General features: G+C 43.8%; 1 protein-coding gene across 1 annotated transcript in view; it reads left to right on the top strand.

Moving 5' to 3' along the window:
• Positions 1 to 18,373, top strand: part of LOC137373117 (diacylglycerol kinase theta) — a 296,078-nt gene that overhangs the window by 77,751 nt on the left and 199,954 nt on the right. The window contains exons 9-12 of the mRNA XM_068037996.1: positions 1,716 to 1,939; positions 3,006 to 3,096; positions 7,831 to 7,885; positions 15,707 to 15,768. Of these exons, the coding sequence (XP_067894097.1) occupies positions 1,716 to 1,939; positions 3,006 to 3,096; positions 7,831 to 7,885; positions 15,707 to 15,768 (432 nt within the window). The remainder of the gene's footprint in view (positions 1 to 1,715; positions 1,940 to 3,005; positions 3,097 to 7,830; positions 7,886 to 15,706; positions 15,769 to 18,373) is intronic.

Below are 18,373 nucleotides of genomic sequence, written 5' to 3'. Positions count from 1 at the left end.
TTGGTCAAAGAGGTATGTTTTAAGGAGCGTCTTAAAGGAGGAAAGCGAGGTGGAGAGGTGTAGGGAGGGTATTTCAGAACTTAGGGCCTAGGCAACTGAAGATGCGGCCACCAATGGTGGAGCAATTAAAATCAGGGATGCACAAGAGGCCAGAATTAGAGGAGCACAGATATCTTGGAGGGTTGTGGTGCTGGAGGAGATTACAGAGATAGGGAAGGTGAGGCCATGGAGGGATTTGAAAACAATGAGAATTTTAAAATCAAGACCGGGAGCCAGTGTAGATCAGCGAGCACAGGGATGATAGGGGAATGGGACTTGGTGCGAGTTAAGACACAGGCAGCAGTGTTTTGGATGACTTCAAGTTTGCCGAGAGTAAAATGTGGGAGACCAGCCAGGAGTGTGTTGGAATAGTCAAGTCTAGAGATAAAGGCGTGAATGAGGGTTACTGCAGCAGATGAGCTGAGGCAGGGGTGAAGTTGGACGATGTAACGGAGGTGGAAATAGGCTGTCTTAGTGGTGGTGCAAATATGAGGTCGGAAGCTTATCTCAGGGTCAAATGTGACACCAAGGTTGTGAATAGACTGGCTTAATTTCAGACTGTTGGCAGTGAGAGGAATGGAGTCGGTAGCTATGGAACAGAGTTTGGAGCGAGGACAGAAAACAATGGCTTCAGTCTTCCCAATATATAATTGGAGGAAATTTCTGCTCATCCACTACTGGATCTTGGATAAACAGTCTGATAATTTAGCAACAGTGGAGGAGTTTAGAGTAGTGGTGGTGAATTACAGCTGAGTGTCATCAGCATACATGTGAAAGCTAACGCTGTGCTTTTTAGATTAGATTAGATTAGAGATACAGCACCGAAACAGGCCCTTCGGCCCACCGAGTCTGTGCCGACCATCAACCACCCATTTATACTAATCCTACACTAATCCCATATTCCTACCAAACATCCCCACCTGTCCCTGTATTTCCCTACCACCTACCTATACTAGTGACAATTTATAATGGCCAATTTACCTACCAACCTGCAAGTCTTTTGGCTTGTGGGAGGAAACCGGAGCACCCGGAGAAAACCCACGCAGACACAGGGAGAACTTGCAAACTCCGCACAGGCAGTACCCAGAATCGAACCCGGGTCCCTGGAGCTGTGAGGCTGCGGTGCTAACCACTGCGCCACTGTGCCGCCCAGGGGCAGCATGACTTCGCCCAGGGGCAGCATGTAGATGAGAAATAGGAGAGGACCAAGGATAGATCCACTTAAATCAAGGTGAAATTAAACAAAATACTACTTCTGTAAAGAAATGTGATGACCATTATACTAGTAGGTAAAGGAATCTTAGAATTTTACAGCACAGGAGCCTATTTGGCGCACGGTGCCTGTGATGGTTCTCTGAAAACTATCTACCTAGCCCCATTCCCCTGCCCTGCAACCATGCTATTTAAGGTTTTCTTCAATTATTAGCCAGTTTTGTTTTCAAAGCTTAAGTGTGAAGGGTTAAACTTCACATTGTTACATTTAAGTGAAATAGATTAGCTCTATTCCATGTAATTAGAATTGAACTATTTCTAGTTAGGATTTTACTTTGAAGTTTTCTCGTTTGCTCAATGTTTTGTGGCAGTGAGAGAGCAGGAGAAGTGATGTGCATGGATTACATCCATGATTTAGTAATGTATACATTTATGTGGATTTAACTGGAATCCCACTTTAATAGGAAGCTGCACTGAGAGCGTACTACATTCCAGATGATCCTCAGGAATACGAACTCCACACATTTACACAAGAGGCTTTATACAGTGACGATATTATCAACCGGAATGGAGGCAGCATGGAAAGCAAGAATCTGTCAGTATTCCGAGACACAATTCCCGAAGCGTGGGTATTACGGGCAAAGCCAAGAGATTGTGAAATAGTCAAAATTTATCCTGGATGGTTAAAGTAAGTTGCTTCTTACAGGCAAATGAAAGTATGAAATAATATAACTGTTCATTTGATATTACTATACAAAGTCAGATGGAGGGGGATGCAGTGGATTAAGCAGTAATCTTACAGCCCTAGGACCTGGATTATATTTAGCCTGGACTGATGGTCCCTTGTTTGCTGGCTGTAAGGCTCTTGATGGGCAAGTGTTAATAAAACAAAGTTGCCCCTAATTTGGAACTGGCGGTAGTCTTACTTAGAGGCTAATTGGTGGATGAATTGAAAAATGTGTAACTGATGCACTTTGAGTTTAGGACTGAGACTCATTGTTGCATTAGAGTTAAAGGAGATGTAACTGTATCTAACAGTGCCACACATGTGCTTGGCATTGACATGGTGCCTGATGGGGAGAGGTTTCAGCACTAGCATAAAAAAGTAAAATTCAAAAATGAAATGTGAGAATTGCTTACAATTAATCTAGAAAACCAGGTGCTTGGTGGGTCTAGGAATACAGTCGGGAGTGACTTGTGAGCTCAGAAGTTTAACTGGTTCTTGTGGTGCTTGAAGAAGTTGGAGAGTTTTGTATCTGTGTAGCATTTCATTTGTACAGAAGAAAATGTCAGGCTGAAGAATGAAGATCCTGTGAATGCAGAGCAGCTCTGGCAGTGGCGAGGGAGAGCAACAGGTTCACTCAAACCTCACAGAGTGAAAGGAGGGAAGTAGAAAGGGGAAAAAATATTGTTACAACTGGTAAACTCCATCATGCTAGCACTTATGCTGTTACGAAACTTCTAAGGGATACTTGAGTGTTCTACCTTGATATAATTTAGATTACAGTGGAGAGATGACTTTTTCATATTTCAAAATATCTGATTTTGAAATCATCTCAAATTTGAAAAAGCCAAGAGCTGGTCTAGATTTTATTATCTACTTTTAAGCATATATTACACTTCTGATTTTTGTTTTTAAAAAAGAAATAGACAATATATACAACAGTTTTCAATGAAATTCTGTGGTTTCAAAGACAGATGCTATTTCTTTTCAAATGTTCATTTGTTAGTTCAACTGTGTTTTCATGTTTCAGGTTTGGAGTGGCTTATATATCCATTCCTATAAATATCAAGACTACAGTCAAAGCAGTTATCCAGGAGGTCCTTTTACAACTGGGGCAACAGGTCAGTTCCAATTAGAAATGCTTCAGTAGTTAGTTTGCTTAACATAATTGACTAACAATGCGCAGTAACTGTCAGGATAGGACAATCAGTAAGCTTTGTTTCTTTGCTGTAAGTACAGCTTCATCCTGAATCTCAGTCCATAAATTACTGCAATCCCTGTGATATATTAGTGAGAACCAAAAAACATTCTTGCAACCTAATTTTGTTACTTTAGCTAAAGCTGGACATAATGGATAATAAAATATGTGCGGTTTTGACTCCCTGATTTAAAAAGGATATTAAATTATTGGAGGAAAAACAGGAAGGGGCTACTAGTTTAAATGCAGAATGGTACGGACAGAACTAGGAGGAGAGTTTAACTACTTTGCGCACCACAAAGCCTAGCAAAATTGATGTCAATGAGAATCGGAAAACTTTTTGGAAAACTCTGGTTGGAGTCATGCCTAGCACAAAAGAAGATGGTTGTGATTGTTGGAGGCCAATCATCTCAGTCCCAGGACATCACTGCGGGAGTTCCTCAGGATAGTGTCCTAGGCCAGAACATCTTTAGCTGCTTCATCAATGACCTTCCCTCGAACGTAAGGTCAGAAGTGGGGAGGTTCAGTGATGAATGCACAGTGTTCAGTACCATTCGCAACTCCTCAGAAACTGAAGCAGTCCGTGCCCGCATGCAGCAAGACGTGGACTATGTTTAGGCTTGTGCTGATAAGTGGCAAGTAATATTCGTGCGAGGCAATGACCATCTCCAACGAGGGAGAATCTAACCATCTCCCTTTGACAGTCAACAGCATTACCATTGTTGAATCCGCCACCTGAGGGTTACCGTTGACCAGGAACTGAACTGGAGCAGACATATAAATACTGTGGCTACAAGAGCAGGTCAGAGGCTGGGAATTCTGCGATGAGTAACTCACTTCCTGACTCCCCAAAGCCTGTCCACCATCTATAAGGCACAAGTCAGGAATGTGATGGAATACTCTGCACTTGTCTGAATGAGTGCAGATCTAACAACACTCAAGAAGATCAACACCATCCAGGACAAAGCAGCTTGCTAGATCAGTACCCCATCCACCAACTTAAACATTCACTCCCTCTACCATTGATGTATTTGGCAGCAACATATGCCAGCTACAAGATGCACTGCAGCAACGTAACAAGGCTCCTTTGACAGCACCTTCTAAACCCACGACCTCTACCACCTAGATGGTCAAGGGCAGCAGATGCATGGGAACACCATCACCTGCAAGTTCCCCTCCAAGTCGCACACTACCCTGACTTGGAACTATATCCCCGTTCCTTCACTGGCGGCTCATTACCATCTGTTCAAGGGCATTTAAGGATGGGCAATAAATACTGGCCTTGCCAGTGATGCCCACATCCCAAGAACGAATAAAAAAAAAAGTTACATGGATAGATTGGAGAAGCTGGGGTTGTTCTCTTTGGCGAAGAGAAGGTTGAGAGGAGATTTGATAGAAGTGTTCAAAAATCATGAGGGGTCGAGGCAGAATAGAGAGAGAGAGAAACTGTTCCCATTGGCAGAAGGGTCAAGAACCAGAGGACACCAATTTAAGGTGATTGGCAAAAGAACCAAGGGCAACATGAGGACAAATGTTTTTATGCAGCGAGTGATTAGGATCTGAAATGTACTTCCTGAGAATGTGGTGGAGGCAGATTCAATCATGGCTTTCAAAAAGGAACAGGATAATTATCTGAAGAGGAAATTGTAGGGCTGCAGGGAAAAGGCAGGGAAGTGGGACGAGCTGATTTACTGAGTGCCAGCACAGATGTGATGGGCTGAATGGCCACCTTTTTGCTGTAACCATTCTATGATTCTAAAAGAAGATTGATGGCAAATTTTTTAGATGTCTTTAAGATTCTGAAGGGTTTGGAGTTTATGGATTCAGAACTAGAGTGTGGGCTGTGGCTCAGTTGGTAGCACTCTTGCCTCTGAGTCACAAGGGTGTGGGTTCAAGTCCCACTCCAGGACTTGAGCACAAAAATCAAGGCTGACACTCCAGTACAGTACTGAGGGAGTGCTGCACAGTTGGAGATGTTAAACTGAGGCCCTGTTTGCCCTCCAAGATGGATGGAAAAGATCCCATGGCACTATATTAAAGAAGAGCAGGGGTCCTGGCCAATATTTTACCTTAATCAACATCTCACAAAAAACCAGATTATCTGGTCGGAATCAGATTGCTGTTTGTGGGAGCTGACTGTGTACAAATTAGCTGCCACATATCCTTCATTACAAAAGTGACTACACTTCAAAAGTACTTCATTGGCTTGTGACGGAAACCCCACATGCCACATGAAAATATTAATTTCGTTGTATGGAACGTTACCTGAGACTTTTACTGGACATTATTACAAATAACTTTTAAAAAGAACAGAGCAGCTAAAGATGGTCACGCATGAATTTGCACATGAAAAGCCAAAGGCCGACTGGAGACCCAGTCTAGCCAGAACAATGAGGGTGCTGTCTGGTTAGATTACCTAAAATGGTTTTGTCAATGTTGATTGTCAAAAGCCATCAACACCCATTGACTTTGAAAGAGCCACCCCTCTCCCCGTCCAGTACATCTGAACAGCCTAGAATTTCAAAGATCATTCCAGAAGGTGCTGTTTCAAACAAAGAGGTGGTCACATGACATGACTGCCTGTGTAATTTTCAGAGTTTGTGAATTGTGCCTCAAAAAGACAGCAACTGAACTCCAGGGAAGGAACATCTCCTCTCTCTCTCTCTCTCTCTCTCTCCAGCAAAGTCCCAGGGAAGCCTCAGCTGCAGCTAAGCCTCAAAACTACAGATCCTTACAGTCAACAACCAGGGGACATGGATAAAGCCCCTCTTCTGCCTTCCAGAACCAGAGAAGCAAGCTCGAATTGTGCACGTGGTCCAGCAAGGACTTTAAGACTTTAACTTCACCTAAAGATACTGGGACTCAGTATTTAAATTCCATTTATGACGGACTTTACTTCAATCTCCCAACTCTGTTTTTTCCTCCATAATCTGTAGGTGTGTGCCTCTCCTGTGAATGTGAACATGGATGCCTCCCGTATTTTAGTAATTTTAACCTGTTTAGAGTGATAAAGTTAATAAACGTACATCTTTCTTCTTTAACTCAAGAAAACCTGTCTGGTTCATTTGCAATTATAATTAGAGAAACGGGAGCAAGTGCTCGCTGAGTCATAGAGTTATACAGCACAGAAACAGGCCCTTCGGCCCAATGTGTCCGTGCCGGCCATCAATCACCTAACTATTCTAATCCCATTTTCCAGCACTTGGCCGTAGCCTTGTATGCTATGGCATTTCAAGTGCTCATCTAAATACTTCTTAAATGTTATGAGGGTTCCTGCCTCTTCCACCTCTTCAGGCAGTGCATTCCAGGTTCCAACCACTCTCTAGGTGAAAAAATATTTCCTCAAATCCCCTCTAAACCTCCTGCCCCTTTCCTTAAATCTACGTCCCCTGGTTATTGACCCTTCTGCTAAGGGAAAAAGTTTCTTCCTATCTATGCCCCTCATAATTTTGTACACCTCAATCAGCTCCCCCTCCCAGCCTTCTCTTATCTAAGGAAAACAACCCGAGCCTATCCAGTCTCTCTTCATAGCTGAAATGCTCCAGCCCAGGCAACATCCTGGTGAATCTCCTCTGCACCCTCTCCAGGGCAATCACATCCTTCCTATAGTGTGATGCCCAGAACTGTACACAGTACTCCAGCTGTGGCCTAACTAGTGTTTTATACAGCTCCATCATAACCTCCCTGCTCTTATATTCTATGTCTTGGCTAATAATAATAATTACTGAGGTGGTAAGCTAAATCACTGTGTTAAAAAAGTAAACCCTGTTGCAGTCAAACCAGAGAAGGGGTGAAAGGGGAGCCTGAGACCCCTTCCTCACCTGGTCATATCAGGCTGTAAAGTGCTTTGAGAGGTCCAGGGGTCTTTTTTTATATTATTTCATAGGCGCTATATAAATGCAATTCTTTCTTTTTAGTTTTCTGATAAAGGAAGTGGTAAATACAGGTCTTTTTTAGTGGAAGGTTAATAAAAATATGGGACAGGCAATAAACAAAGGGTTTGGAATAAGCTACCAGTAAGGGTAGTGAAAAAGATTATCCGGGAATGAACTGCCAGTAAGGGTGGTAGAAGAGGCTACTAACAAGGATAATGTGTTGGTCCACCGACTCCTAAACTTTGAGTGAGTCCAATGGATTTAACCCAATTTTTACTGGAAATTCTTGATTTTTCATGTTTTTAGGACACTACTGCACTCTCAGTAATCCCACCAGATACACTCGTTTAAGAGCAAGCAGTACCTGTGCCTTCAGAAAGCAGGGCATCACAAAGAAAATGAACGGCAATCAGCCCCAAGTGGATTGATTGTCATTTGATTTGAGGACCTGTCACGATTGGAACAGCTCCGCAGATTGTTATTGTCAGAGATCCTCAAATGACCTGGCGCTCCTTCCTTGAAACAACAGACTTCTGCTCAGAGACATAAGGTGGTCTGTGGGGTTGATGCTCTGTTGAGCCCCCCTCCAGGCACAGGTGGCTGCCCATTTCTGGTAACAGTCCTAACCCCATGGTTATATTCCATTGAAAATTAAATCCTTAAATGTCCAAAACCAGCTTCACTTAACTGTGTTAGCATTAGCTTTATTTTAGAAGCATATTAGAGAAGATAGCTTAACATCTTGTACTTATTGTGACATTGACAACTGATTGTTTTTGCAGGATGAAAATAGTGAAGATTTTGAATTAGTTGAGGTACACATGGGTTATAAACAGGGTAAGATATTAACAAAGTTGGATTTTTGCAACACTGAATATGCTGGAGAAGAGAGAATGCCTGTGTATGTTTTTGTTTCTACGTGTGTCTGTCAAACTGTTTTTGTCAGTGTGCGTCTGTGTATTTGTCACTTTTTGTCAGTGTGTGTGTCTCTATGTTTTTGTCAATGTCTCTGTATGTTTTTGCCTGTCTGTTTGTGTGTTTTTTGTCAGTGTGTGTCTGTCTCTGTGGTTTTTGTCAGTGTGTGTGTCTGTCTGTGGTTTCTGTCAGTGTGTGTGTGTGTCTGTATGGTTTTTGTCTGTGTGTGTATCTGTCTCTGTGGATTTTATCTGCGTGTGTGTCTGTCTCTGTGGTTTCTGTCAGTGTGTGTGTCTGTCTCTGTCTGGTTTTTGTCAGTGTGTGTGTCTGTCTGGTTTTCGTCAGTGTGTGTCTCTGTCTGGATTTTGTCTGTGTGTGTGTCTGTCTCTGGTTTCTGTCAGTGTGTGTGTGTCTGTCTCTGTGTTTTTTGTCAGAGTGTGTGTCTCTCTATGGTCTTTTTCAGGGTGTGTGGCTGTCTCTGTTGTTTTCGTCAGTGTGTGTCTGTCTCTGAGGATTTTATCAGTGTGTGTGTTTGTCTCGAGTTTTTTGTCATTGTGTGTGTCTGTCTCTGTGTGTTTTTTGTCAGAGTGTCTGTGTTTGTTTTTTGTCAGTGTGTGTGTCTGTCTCTGTCTGGTTTTTGTCAGTGTGTGTGTCTGGTTTTCGTCAGTGTGTGTCTCTGTCTGGATTTTATCTGTGTGTGTGTCTGTCTCTGGTTTTTGCCAGTGTGTGTGTCTGTCTCTGGTTTTTGTCAGTGTGTGTGTCTGGTTTTTGTCAGTGTGTGTGTCTGTCTGGTTTTTGTCAGTGTGTGTCTGTCTGGAATTTGGTCAGTGTGTGTCTCTGTCTGGATTTTGGTCAGTGTGTGTCTCTGTCTGGATTTTGTCTGTGTGTGTGTCTGTCTCTGTCTGGTTTTTGTCAGTGTGTGTGTCTGTCTCTGTCTGGTTTTTGTCAGTGTGTGTGTCTGTCTGGTTTTCGTCAGTGTGTGTCTCTGTCTGGATTTTGTCTGTGTGTGTGTCTGTCTCTGTCTGGATTTTGTCAGTGTGTGTGTCTGTCTGGTTTTCGTCAGTGTGTGTCTCTGTCTGGATTTTGTCTGTGTGTGTGTCTGTCTCTGTCTGGTTTTTGTCAGTGTGTGTGTCTGTCTCTGTCTGGTTTTTGTCAGTGTGTGTGTCTGTCTGGTTTTCGTCAGTGTGTGTCTCTGTCTGGATTTTGTCTGTGTGTGTGTCTGTCTCTGTCTGGATTTTGTCAGTGTGTGTGTCTGTCTCTGTTTGTCTGCCTTTTTGTTCATACGCTGTATGTGAGAAGTGCATTTGCACTTTTGGCACTGGCAACAATAATTTATTGACCCTGCAGAATAGGGATTGTTTGCATGACAGCTTGATTGTTGGCACGTTAGAGTCATAGAATTATACAGCACAGAAACAGGCCCTTTGGCCCATCGTGTCTGTGCCGGCCGTCAAGCACCTAGCTGTTCTAATCCCATTTTCCAGCACTTGGCCCGTAGCCTGATATGCTATGGTGTTTCAAGTGCTCATCTAAATACTACTTAAACGTTGTGAGGGCTCCTGCCTCTACCACCTCTTCAGGCAGTGTGTTCCAGATTCCAACCACCCTCAGTGAAATTTTTTTTCCTCAAATCCCCTCTAAACCTCCTGCCCCTTACATTAAATCTATGCCCCCTGGTTATTGACACCTCCACGAAGGGAAAAATTTTCTTCCTATCTAACCTATCAATGCCCCTCATAATTTTGTATACCTCAATCAGGTCCCTCCTCAGCCTTCTCTGATCTAAGGAAAACAACCCTCGCCTATCCAGTCTCTCTTCATAGCTGAAATGCTCCAGCCCAGGCAACATCCTGGTGAATGTCCTCTGCACCCTCTCCAGTGCAATCACATTCTTCCTATTGTGTGGTGCCCAGAACTGTACACAGTACTCCAGCTGTGGCCTAACTAGTGTTTTATACAGCTCCATCATAACCTCCCTGCTCTTATATTCTGTGCCTCGGCTAATAAAGGCAAGTATCCCATATGCCTTCCTAACCACCTTATCTACCTGTGCTGCTGCCTTCAGTGATCTATGGACAAGTACACCAAGGTCCCTCCGACCCTCTGTAATTCCTAGGGTCCTACCATCCATTGTATATTTCCTTGCCTTGTTAGTCCTCCCAAAATGCATCACCTCACACTTCTCAAGATTAAATTCCATTTGCCATAGCTCCGCCCATCTTACCAGCCCATCTATATGATCCTGTAATCTAAGGCTTTCCTCCTCACTATTTACGACACCACCAATTTTCGTGTCATCTGCAAACTTACTGATCATATCTCCTATGTTCACGTCTAAATCATTAATGTACACTACAAACAGCAAGGGTCCTAGCACTTATCCCTGTGGTACACCACTGGTCACAGGCTTCCAATTGCAAAAACAACCCTCGACCATCACCCTCTGCCTCCTGCCACTATGCCAATTTTGGATCCAATTTGCCAAATTGCCCTGGATCCCATGGGCTCTTACCTTCTCACCTCTTATCTTAACTGTTTATATCCTCATAAGTTGCATGAGTACAAAATGCATTAAAAAAACATTTAGATTAACTAATTTCCCCCAAATCTTTTGCGGAAAGATGGTCAAAAGATCCAGAAATGTGAAGGCGAGAAAAGATCAGAAATTCTGGCAGGGAATTACAAGCTATTTTGTTCAACTCAAGTAAGATGGTCACTATGTGGAGGAGCAAGGCATGCTCTGATTTTGCAGCTGCACATTTCCACCACTGCATGCATTTTCATACATGTTGTGGTTTTCCTCAAATTCTCTGCAGTGGACATTGTCTTAGAGTTTCTTGGTGTTTTAACATAATTTGGACAAAAATGGTCAAACCAACATAAAAGACTGATGAATTTCAAATTCAAATTATGTCCACTGCAAACCAAGTTTTACACAATCTTTTGCACTAGTTTACGAAACATTGCGCTGGAAGACGTCCCTGGCCACAAAACTTACCACACCCCCACATCATATGGGCCACCATGACGAGTTCCTAATAGATAGCATGGCACTAATAGACACCTTGTAAATTTACTGACTACACCAATTACTACTTTGTAAAACAGCCCTTTCCCATTGCAGTGTTAAAAATGTGTCTACTCTGACGCAATTGGTTGCTGCAGTGCATCGTGTATGCAGCAACTCACCAAAGTTCCTTTGACAGCACCTTCCAAATCCGCGACCTCTACCACCTAGAAGGACAAGGGCAGCAAATGCATGGGAACACCACCACCTGTAAGCTCCCCTTCAAGCCACACACCATCCTGACTTGGAACTATATCGCCGTTCCTTTACTGTCACTTGGTCAAAATCCTGGAAACTCCTTCTTAATAACACTGTGGGTGTACCTACAGCTCAAGGATTGCAGTTATTCAAGAGGGCAGCTCACCACCACCTTCTCAAGGGCAATTAGGGATAGGCAATAAATGCTGGCCTCGCCAGCGATGCCCACATCCCATGATCGAATTTTTTTTTTAAACTCCAACATCTGAGTCAGAGAGTTGTGAGTTCGAGTCCCACTCCAGGACTTGAGCATAACAATCTATGCTGACACTCCAGTGCCATACTGAGGGAGTGCTGCACTGTCAGAGGTGCCATCTTTTGGATCTGTCTGTCTCTTCAGCTGGACGTTAAAGATCCCCTGGCACAATTTAGAAGACGAGGAGGGGAGTTCTTCATGGTGTCTAGGCCAATATTTCTCCCTCAATAAACATCACAAAAACAGATTATCTGTTTATTATCACATTTCTGGTTGTGGGAGCTTGCTGTGCATTAATTAGCTGCTGCATTTCCTACAACAGTGACTACACTTCAAAAGTACTTCATTGACTGTAAAGTGCTTTTGATGTTGGGTGGTCGTGAAAGACACTATATAAATGCATGTGTTTCTTTTTCTTTATATAAATCTCTCATGCTTATTATCTTGCGAAATCTTTGGTGACTACAACTTTGGGTTTTTATTCGTGCTCCTGGTGAGTTTTTAAAAATTACATTTTAAAAGTCTGCATGGTACTTGAAAAGATGATGGTGGATGTTGTCACCAACATTTTCGAAGTACGAGGGTTCAACTTGCACAAGGACATATTCTTCGTACTGAGGTGTTTGAATTGGTTTGACTCACAAACCTATGTCTAGCCCTCTATAAATTAAACTGAAAAGTCAGACTTCCTGAACTGATGCCATCCAGTGACATTCACTTGGAGAGTGTGTGTGGCACACAAAGAAGAGAGGAGTTTGTGTGCCTTTCTGCAAAATGTTAATTGTCCTGACATTTATCTGATAGCTGAAAGAAACAAGTGTATCTGCAGCATGAAGCCTGAAAAGTACATTTTGTTTCATGCTTCCTGACATCACCCCTGAACGGCCTATCCCTAATTTTAAGGTTATGCCCCTTTTTCTGGATTTCCCCCACGAGGAAATAGTTTCTCCCTATTTACCCTGTCAACTCTTTAAACATCTTACACACTCCAATTAGATAACCTCCTGACAATATTTAGTCGAGGGAATACAAGCCTAGTCTATACAACTTGTCCTCATAATTTAACCCCTACAGCCCCACTATCATTCTGGTGAATCTACACTGCACCCCTTCCAAGGCTAATGTATCCTTCCTGAGGTGTGGTGCCCAGAACTGAACATAGTTACTTCAGAATAATAATATAAAAGCAAAATACTGCAGATGCTGGAAATCTGAAATAAAACCGTCATTGGTGGATCGGATCAGGGAAAACCCTAAGGCTTTCTATAGGTATATCAGGAATAAAAGAATGACTAGAGTTAGATTAGGGCCAATCAAGGATAGTAGTGGGAAGTTGCGTGTGGAATCAGAGGAGATAGGGGAAGCGTTAAATGAATATTTTGCATCAGTATTTACAGTAGAGAAAGAAAATGTTGTCGAGGAGAATACTGAGATTCAGGCTACTAGGCTAGATGGGATTGAGGTTCACAAGGAGGAGGTGTTAGCAATTTTGGAAAGTGTGAAAATAGATAAGTCCCCTGGGCCAGATGGGATTTATCCTAGGATTCTCTGGGAAGCTAGGGAGGAGATTGCAGAGCCTCTGTCCTTGATCTTTATGTCGTCATTGTCGACAGGAATAGTGCTGGAAGACTGGAGGATAGCAAATGTTGTCCCCTTGTTCAAGAAGGGGAGTAGAGACAGCCCTGGTAATTATAGACCTGTGAGCCTTACTTCGGTTGTGGGTAAAATGTTGGAAAAGGTTATAAGAGACAGGATTTATAATCATCTAGAGAAGAATAAGTTCATTAGCGATAGTCAGCACGGTTTTGTGAAGGGTAGGTCGTGCCTCACAAACCTTATTGAGTTTTTCGAGAAGGTGACCAAACAGGTGGATGAGGGTAAAGCAGTGGATGTGGTGTATATGGATTTCAGTAAGGCGTTTGATTAGGTTCCCCACGGTAGGCTATTGCAGAAAATACAGAAGTATGGGGTTGAAGGTGATTTAGAGCTTTGGATCAGAAATTGGCTAGCTGAAAGAAGTCAGAGAGTGGTGATTGATGGCAAATGTTCATCCTGGAGTTTAGTTACTAGTGGTGTACCGCAAGGATCTGTTTTGGGGCCACTGCTGTTTGTCATTTTTATAAATGACTTGGAAGGGGGTGTAGAAGGGTGGGTTAGTAAATTTGCGGATGACACTAAGGTCGGTGGAGTTGTGGATAGTGCCGAAGGATGTTGTAGGGTACAGAGGGACATAGATAGGCTGCAGAGCTGGGCTGAGAGATGGCAAATGGAGTTTAATGCGGAAAAGTGTGAGGTGATTCACTTTGGAAGGAGTAACAGGAATGCAGAGTACTGGGCTAATGGGAAGATTCTTGGTAGTGTAGATGAACAGAGAGATCTTGGTGTCCAGGTACATAAATCCCTGAAGGTTGCTACCCAGGTTAATAGGGCTGTTAAGAAGGCATATGGTGTGTTAGCTTTTATTAGTAGGGGGATCGAGTTTCGGAGCCACGAGGTCATGCTGCAGCTGTACAAAACTCTGGTGAGACCGCACCTGGAGTATTGCGTGCAGTTCTGGTCACCGCATTATAGGAGGGATGTGGAAGCTTTGGAAAGGGTGCAGAGGAGATTTACTAGGATGTTGCCTGGTATGGAGGGAAGGTCTTACGAGGAAAGGCTGAGGGACTTGAGGTTGTTTTCGTTGGAGAGAAGGAGGAAGAGAGGTGACTTAATAGAGACATATAAAATAATCAGAGGGTTAGATAGGGTGGATAGTGAGCGTCTTTTTCCTCGGATGGTGATGGCAAACACGAGGGGACATAGCTTTAAGTTGAGGGGTGATAGATATAGGACAGATGTTAGAGGTAGTTTCTTTACTCAGAGAGTAGTAGGGGCGTGGAATGCCCTGCCTGCAGCAGTAGTAGACTCGCCAACTTTAAGGGCATTTAAGTGGTCATTGGATAGACATATGGATGAAAATGGAATAGTGTAGGTCAGATGGTTTCACAGGTCGGCGCAACATCGAGGGCCGAAGGGCCTGTACTGCGCTGTAATATTCTAATTCTAATTCTAAAAACAAAAAGTGCTGGAAATACTCAGCAGGTCTGGCAGCATCTGTGGAGAGAGAAACAAAGTTAACGTTTCAGGTCAGTGACCCTTCATCAGAACTGTTCTGATGAAAGGTCACAGACCTGAAATGTTAACTTTGCTTCTCTCTCCATAGTTACTACAGATGCGATCTAATCAGAGCTCTGTGCAACTATAACATAACTCTGGAAACGATGAGGCTGAGAGATGATCTGATAGAGATCTTGAAAGTTATGAAAATCTGGAATCCCTAAGCCTCTCCTCTCTGCTCCTTTAAGATATTCCATAAAATCTACTTCTGTCATCTGTCCTAATATCTCCTTATGTGGCTCAGTGTCAAATTTTGTTTGGTTATGCTTCTGTGAAGCACCTTGTAACTTTTTACTACATTAAAATTGCTATATAAATGCAAGTTGTTGTTGAAAGAGTTTTATTGGGTAGACAGAGGTAAGATATTTCTACTTGTGGGACAGTCCAAAACAAGAGGCCATAAATCTAAGGTAGTCACTAATAGACCCAATAGGGAATTCAGGAGAAACCTCTTTACCCAGAGTGTGATGAGAATGTCGAACTTGTTACCACAGGGAGTCGTTGAGATGAAAAGCACAGATGAATTTAAAGGGAAGCTAGATAAACACGACGGAAGAAAAAAAAGACTTGCATTTATATAGTGCCTTTCACGACCACTAGCATCTCAAAGCGCTTTACAGCCAATGAAGTAGTTTTGAAATAAGAAATGCAGCAGGCAAGGAATAGAAGGATATGTTGGTGGGTGAAAAGAGGCTCACGTGAGGCATGGATGCCAGCATGGACCATTTGGGCCGAATGGCCTGTCTGTGCTGTAAGTTCTATAAGCAAATCTGGGGGAAAGGGGTTAGCGGATAACTGAAGAATGGGCAATTCCATGTACATATGTTTCCACTAAAATAACAGAAAACCTATCATTGAATTGGCGTGGTTGGGAATGTAGGATGTTCAATGACTCGACTTGCCCAATTTGGTGAGCTTCATTTAATACATGTAGAAAATAAATGTTTTTCCAAAAACAGTAAGATCTGATTAAGTTAGTATTGGGGCCATGCTGTAGAAGTCCTCAGTTAGGGAACAGATTTCTTGCTTGACTTATTTTTCTTCTGTTTTCCATGTTCTTTTCTAGTGCAGTGTGTAGTGCTATCTCAGCTTGAACTGATGCTTGGCAGAATTCAAGATATTAGAAAGGTGAGAAATTATTTATTGTACATTTTTGTGAAATTTGTAGCCAAGCAACTTTTCATTCATGCCAGTTTAATATTGGGGAGGCGGTGGCGTAGTGGTATTATCACTGGACTAGTGATCCAGAGACCCAGGGTATTGATCTGGAGACATGGGTTTGAATCCCACCACAGCAGAAGGTAGAATTTGAATTTAATTAATAAATCTGGAATTAAAAGGTAGTCTAATGATGGCCATGAAACCATTGTCGATTGTTGTAAAAACCCATCTGGTTCACTAATGTCGTTGAGGGAAGGAAATCTGCCATCCTTACCTGGTCTGGCCTACATGTGACTCCAGACCACAACAATGTAGTTGACTCTTAATTGCCCTCTGAAATGGCTTAGCAAGCCACTCAGTTGTATCTAACCGCTACGGAGTCAATGAAAAGGTGTGAAACCGGACGGACCACCTGTCATCGACCTAGGCACCGGAAACGACAATGGCAAACCCAGCCCTGTCGACCCTGCAAAGTCCTCCTTACTAACATCTGGAGGCTTGTGCCAAAGTTAGGAGAGCTCTCCCACAGACTTGTCAAGCAACAGCCTGACATAGTCATACTCACGGAATCATAACTTACAGACACTGTCTCAGACACTGCAATCACTATCCCTGGGTATGTCCTGTACCACCAGCAGGACAGATCCAGCAGAGGTGGCGGGACAGTGGTCTACAGTCGGGAGGGAGTTGCCCTGGGAGTCCTCAACATCGACTCCGGACCCCATGAAGTCTCGTGGCATCAGGCCAAACATGGGCACGGTAACCTCCTACTGATTACCACCTACGCCCTCCCTCAGCTGATGAGTCAGTACACCATTTGGAGGAAGCACTGAGAGTGGCAAGGGCACAAAATGTACTCTGGGTGGGGGACTTCAATGTCCATCAGCAAGAGTGGCTCGGTAGCACCACTACTGACCGAGCTGGCCGAGTACTAAAGGACATAGCTGCTAGACTGGGTCTGCGGCAGGTGGTGAGGAAACCAACAAGAGGTAAAAACCAACTTGACCTCAACCTCACCAATCTACCTGCCGCAGATGCATCTGTCCATGACAGTATTGGTAGGAGTGACCACCGCACTGTCCTTGTGGAGACGAAATTCAGCCTTCACATTGAGGATACCCTCCATCATGTTGTGTGGCACTAAATGGGATAGATTTCAAACAGATCTAGCAATGCATAACTGGGCATCCATGAGGCGCTGTGGGCCATCAGCAGCAGCAGAATTGTACTCATCCACAATCTGTAACCTCATGGTCCAAATATATCCCCCACTCTACCATTACCATCAAGCCAGAAGACCAACCCTGGTTCATTGAAGAGTGCAGGAGGGCATGTCAGGAGCAGCACCAGGCATACCTCAAAATGAGGTGTCAACCTGGTGAAGCTACAACCCAGGACTGTCTGCGTGCCAAACTGTGTAAGCAGCATGCGATAGACAGAGCTAAGCGATCCCATAACCAACGGATCAGATCTAAGCTCAGCAATCCTGCCACATCCAGCTGTGAATGGTGGTGGACAATTAAACAACTAACTGGAGGAGGTGGCTCCACAAATATCCCCATCCTCAATGATGGGGGAGCCCAGCACATCAGTGCGAAAGATAAGGCAGACGCATTTGCAACAATCTTCAGCCAGAAGTGCCGAGTTGATGATCCGTCTTGGCCTCCTCCTGAAGTCCCCAGCATTACAGATGCCAGACTTCAACCAATTCGATTCACTCTGCGTTATATCAAGAAACAACTGAAGGCACTGGATACTGCAAAGGCTATGGGTCCTGACAATATTCTGGCAATAGTACTGAAGACCTGTGCTCCAGAACTTGCCGCGCCCCTAGCCAAGCTGTTCCAGTATAGCTACAACACTGGCACTACCTGGCAATGTGGAAAATTGCCCAGGTATGTCCTGTATACAAAAAGCAGGACAAGTCCAACCCAGCCAATTACCACCCCATCAGCCTACTCTCAATCATCAGTAAAGTGATGGAAGGTGTCATCAACAGTGTCATCAAGCGGCACTTGCTTAGCAATAACCTGCTCAGTGATGCTCAGTTTGGGTTCCGCCAGGGCCGCTCAGCTCCTGACCTCATTACAGCCTTGGTTGAAACATGGACAAAAGAGTTGAACTCAAGAGGTGAGGTGAGAGTGACTGCCCTTGACATCAAGGCAGCATTTGACCGAGTATGGCATCAAGGAGCCCTAGCAAAACTGAGGTCAATGGGAATCAGGGGGGAAACTCTCTGCTGGTTGGAGTCATCCCGAGCGCAAAGGAAGATGGCTGTGGTTGTTGGAGGTCAATTATCTCAGCTCCAGGACATCACTGCAGGAGTTCCTCAGGGTAGTGTCCTAGGCCCAACCATCTTCAGCTGCTTCATCAATGACCTTCCTTCAATCATAAGGTCAGAAGTGGGGATGTTCGCTGATGATTGCACAATGTTCAGCACCATTCGCAACTCCTCAAATACTGAAGCAGTCCGTGTAGAAATGCAGCAAGACCTGGACAATATCCAGGCTTGGGCTGATAAGTGGCAAGTAACATTCGCGCCACACAAGTGCCAGGCAATGACCATCTCCAA

The sequence above is a fragment of the Heterodontus francisci genome, chromosome 1 (assembly GCF_036365525.1).
Source record: "Heterodontus francisci isolate sHetFra1 chromosome 1, sHetFra1.hap1, whole genome shotgun sequence".
Taxonomy (NCBI): domain Eukaryota; kingdom Metazoa; phylum Chordata; class Chondrichthyes; order Heterodontiformes; family Heterodontidae; genus Heterodontus; species Heterodontus francisci.
Note: the sequence above shows the minus strand (reverse complement) of the source record. Positions and strands in the feature narration are given on the sequence as shown.